Source organism: Carlito syrichta, unplaced genomic scaffold (assembly GCF_000164805.1).
Source record: "Carlito syrichta isolate Samal-C Ts95f unplaced genomic scaffold, Tarsius_syrichta-2.0.1 Scaffold104744, whole genome shotgun sequence".
In the NCBI taxonomy this organism is placed as follows: Eukaryota; Metazoa; Chordata; class Mammalia; order Primates; family Tarsiidae; genus Carlito; species Carlito syrichta.
This window is the reverse complement of record NW_007048840.1, coordinates 105,145-108,246: the sequence shown is the minus strand read 5'-3', so window position 1 is coordinate 108,246 and position 3,102 is coordinate 105,145. Positions and strand designations below refer to the sequence as shown.

General features: G+C 66.8%; 1 protein-coding gene across 1 annotated transcript in view; it reads right to left on the bottom strand.

Moving 5' to 3' along the window:
- Positions 1 to 2,260: 2,260 nt before the first annotated feature.
- CNNM2 (cyclin and CBS domain divalent metal cation transport mediator 2) overlaps positions 2,261 to 3,102 on the bottom strand; it is a 105,980-nt gene continuing 105,138 nt past the window's right edge. The window contains exon 9 of the mRNA XM_008065968.1: positions 2,261 to 2,295. Coding sequence (XP_008064159.1) covers positions 2,261 to 2,295 — 35 coding nt within the window. The remainder of the gene's footprint in view (positions 2,296 to 3,102) is intronic.

The window sequence follows — 3,102 nt, the reverse complement described above, 5'->3', positions numbered from 1 at the left end:
CCCCTCGACAGCCCTCCTGACCCTGGGCCAACCTACTCCTTGCCCAGACACCCGGGACGGGTACCAGAGCCCGGGAGAGCGCCGCACAGGGCCAGGGCAAGAGCCAGTTCCTCAGGAAGGGCGCACTGGCCTCAGGAGCCTGCGGACGCTGCCCTGTCCGTGCAGGCTTGTGTTGCTCCTGGATCTTGGCGAGAACCGCCGAGGGGCTGTGTCCCGCGAGGTCACAGCCCTCCTGTGCCTGCCCTGCCTCAGGGCCCCAGGGAACTGGGGACGCCGTCCTGCGCCAGCCGAGGAGCCATCTGCCCGGGACCCGCAGGGCCCCTCGGCCTCCGGGGAGGACACCCAGGCGGAGGTCCCTGCGCTCCGCGTCCTGGGCGGGCCTCCCTGCTGGCTCCCACGCCAGCCTCCTGGTCCTGGGACACTGGAGGGCCCCGAGTGGGCCCCGGGCAGCACGCTCAGGGCGGATGGCCCTGTCGGTGTGGCGCTGCAGCCTGCGCTCCATGACAGTTCCGGAAGCCACTTTGGACAGGGAAGTGGCCGCCGCCTCCGGCTCGAGACACGGGCTTGCCAGGTGCCAAGGCTGCGGGGAGGGGACAGGTGCCCATGGGGCCCACTCGGACTCATCCGGTGCGAGAGGAGAACTGAGGGGAAGCCGGAGGATCGGCACCCCAGCGTCTGCACACACCTCAAGGTCTTGTCTTCCCAGGAGTTGGGAAAGGACTTTGGACTTGCCGGGCAGACGCGGAACAGAGCAGCCAAGGCAGGGTCCTCCCGACAGCGGGGCCCCTCCTTCACAGAGGACGTCCCCAGGGCTGCACCGGGCAGGCAGGCCCACACCCACCCGTGGAGCTGGGGCTGGCGGCCGTGGCCAGGCCCGCGAGAGGGGGGCTCCCTGGGCTCCGGAGCTCGGGCGGCACCCGGTCCCGTGGCAGCCACCAGCAGGGGGTGCTGAGGAGACGCCGCAACCCGATGGTCCTCTTCCGCCCGGCTCCCTGGGGCCCGACAGAGTGGCTGGCAGTTTTCCGAGCCAAGACCGCCCCCGCCACACAGGCGCCACGAGCCGGCACTTCTCCGGGGCCTGAGAGGCCAGCTTCCTGGGAGATGGCCGGAAGGAGCGAGTGTCTGCTAAGCAGCCGTCAGTCCTTCGGGGATCAGGCGGGAGTTACTCTGGGTGACTTGTTACAAAACAGTGCGAATAAGCAAAGGTGAAGAGCAGCTAACAGAAAACGAAAAACACAAACTCGGCAGGCTACAGTCTCACCCTTGGGGATCCCCGGAAAAGTGCCCGCCAGCTCTCTTCCGCGAGAAGGCGGCGCCAAGGCCACCCCGCTGCCCAGACGCAGCAAGTCCTCGGCCCGTCAAGGAAGAGCACGCTCTGGCGGACGCCAGCTGATTCAGGGCTCCTCCCAGCAGCCGCCCCGAGACGGGCGGACGGGTGGACGGGGCCCTGGGCAGCGCTCCCATGGCCGGAGCCCCTGGGCTCGGCAGGCCTGGTTCCCGGACCTCAGGGTGGCCGGCGGGCGGCCAGGTGGGCGGGGAAGAAGCCCCCCGCGAGGCTGGCTCTCACCGCCACGGCGACTCTCATTCTCACCCCTGCCACACTGGCGTGCGTCCCAAGGCGGATTCTTTTCCTCGGGATGGCTGTTCAGAAAGGGGACGCTCAGCGTGTGGCCCCCGACAAGTGAGGAGGGGGCAGGGCCGGGGCCAGCAGCTGCCCCCACCCCACGAGTCAGACAGTCCTTCCCTCCCCAGACACCGTCACCCCCCTAGGGGGACCCTCCGGGACGTGGCCCGAGGACACCGGGACCAGCGCTGCTCAGCGGCTGGCCCAGCCTGTCCGTCTCTTTGCAGCCCCCTGTCCCGCTCAGAGCAGCCACGGGCAGACCTCTTCCGGGAGGAGGGAGCCCAGGCGCAGAAACGCTCTTGCCTTGCCAGCGACGACAGGGCCATCGGCAAACACGCGCCCCGGAGGGTTTTGCTTCCTTGTCCGAGCGGAGCCCGCAAAATGCACGCACCCCTCAGGCCAGCAAAACAGACGAGCTAGTTGAGGATTCGGCCAGGCAGGAAACATCCCCTGGCACTGACGACGTCACCACACGTGGTGGGTGAGATTGAAATAAGACAAAGACACACACAAAGTGGCCACAACACACATTTGGTTTCTGAATCCCTGTTGGCCGCACGGGCCCTGGCTGTCCAGGCAGCCCCTCTGGCGTGGGCTGCATCTGAGGCGGGAGGCACAGAGGCCCCTGGGGGCTCCTCAGCTCCGGGACGGGGAGGGGGGCAGGTGGCTCCCTGGAAGGAGGGGAGGGGCTGGCAGACCCCTGCGCGCCCTCCTCTCTAGAGGGTCGAGAAGTGCCTTCTCAGCAGAGCGCTGCTGGAGGGTCCCGTCCTGTCCGGCTCACGACATGCGTCCCTGGGGTGTGAGCCCCACGTCACGTGGACTGAAGGCCCCGGAAGGTGTCCGTTTGGCATCTGTGTAGCAGCATCTTGGGGGCCAAGGACGAGGGCCGGGCGCAGCGCTCTGGAAGCCTGGGCGCCGGGCCGAGCTGAAGACCCCAGGCTCAACGCACGCAGGGCAAAGTGGGTTTGCCTCTCCCAAAGAGAAACCATGGGCTCAAAACTCATTAACATTCATTTGGTGATAAAAATTCCTTAGGGCAGGAGCGAGATCACATTCCCAAGCACATGTTAACCTTCCTGAGGGAAAGGGACACAGCGAAGCGTTGGAGTCCAGCCGGCAGCCCGCTTGAGGCCACTGCAGCCCCTCTGCGGGCCGCCCACCACGATGACCGCCTGGCTTGTTTGCGCGGCGCCTCGCTTGCCAGTCAGCGACTCCCCGGCGAGAGGAGGGTGCCCCTCCCCGGAGGCCGGTCCATCCCGTCCAGCCCCGTGGTGGGAGCACAGCAGAGTTCAGACAGGACACTCAAACCTCTGCAAAAGAGACTCTTAAAAACATGATCGCTTGAGAAAATAAATCGCAACCATTTTCAGCGTCGTGCAAGTTGAGGGAGGAGGAGGGTGGACAGCGTAGAAGCTGCAGCTGGAAAAGTAAGCAGGGCTCCACCGGGCGGAACTGGCTCGTCCCCGCAGCCCTGCCCG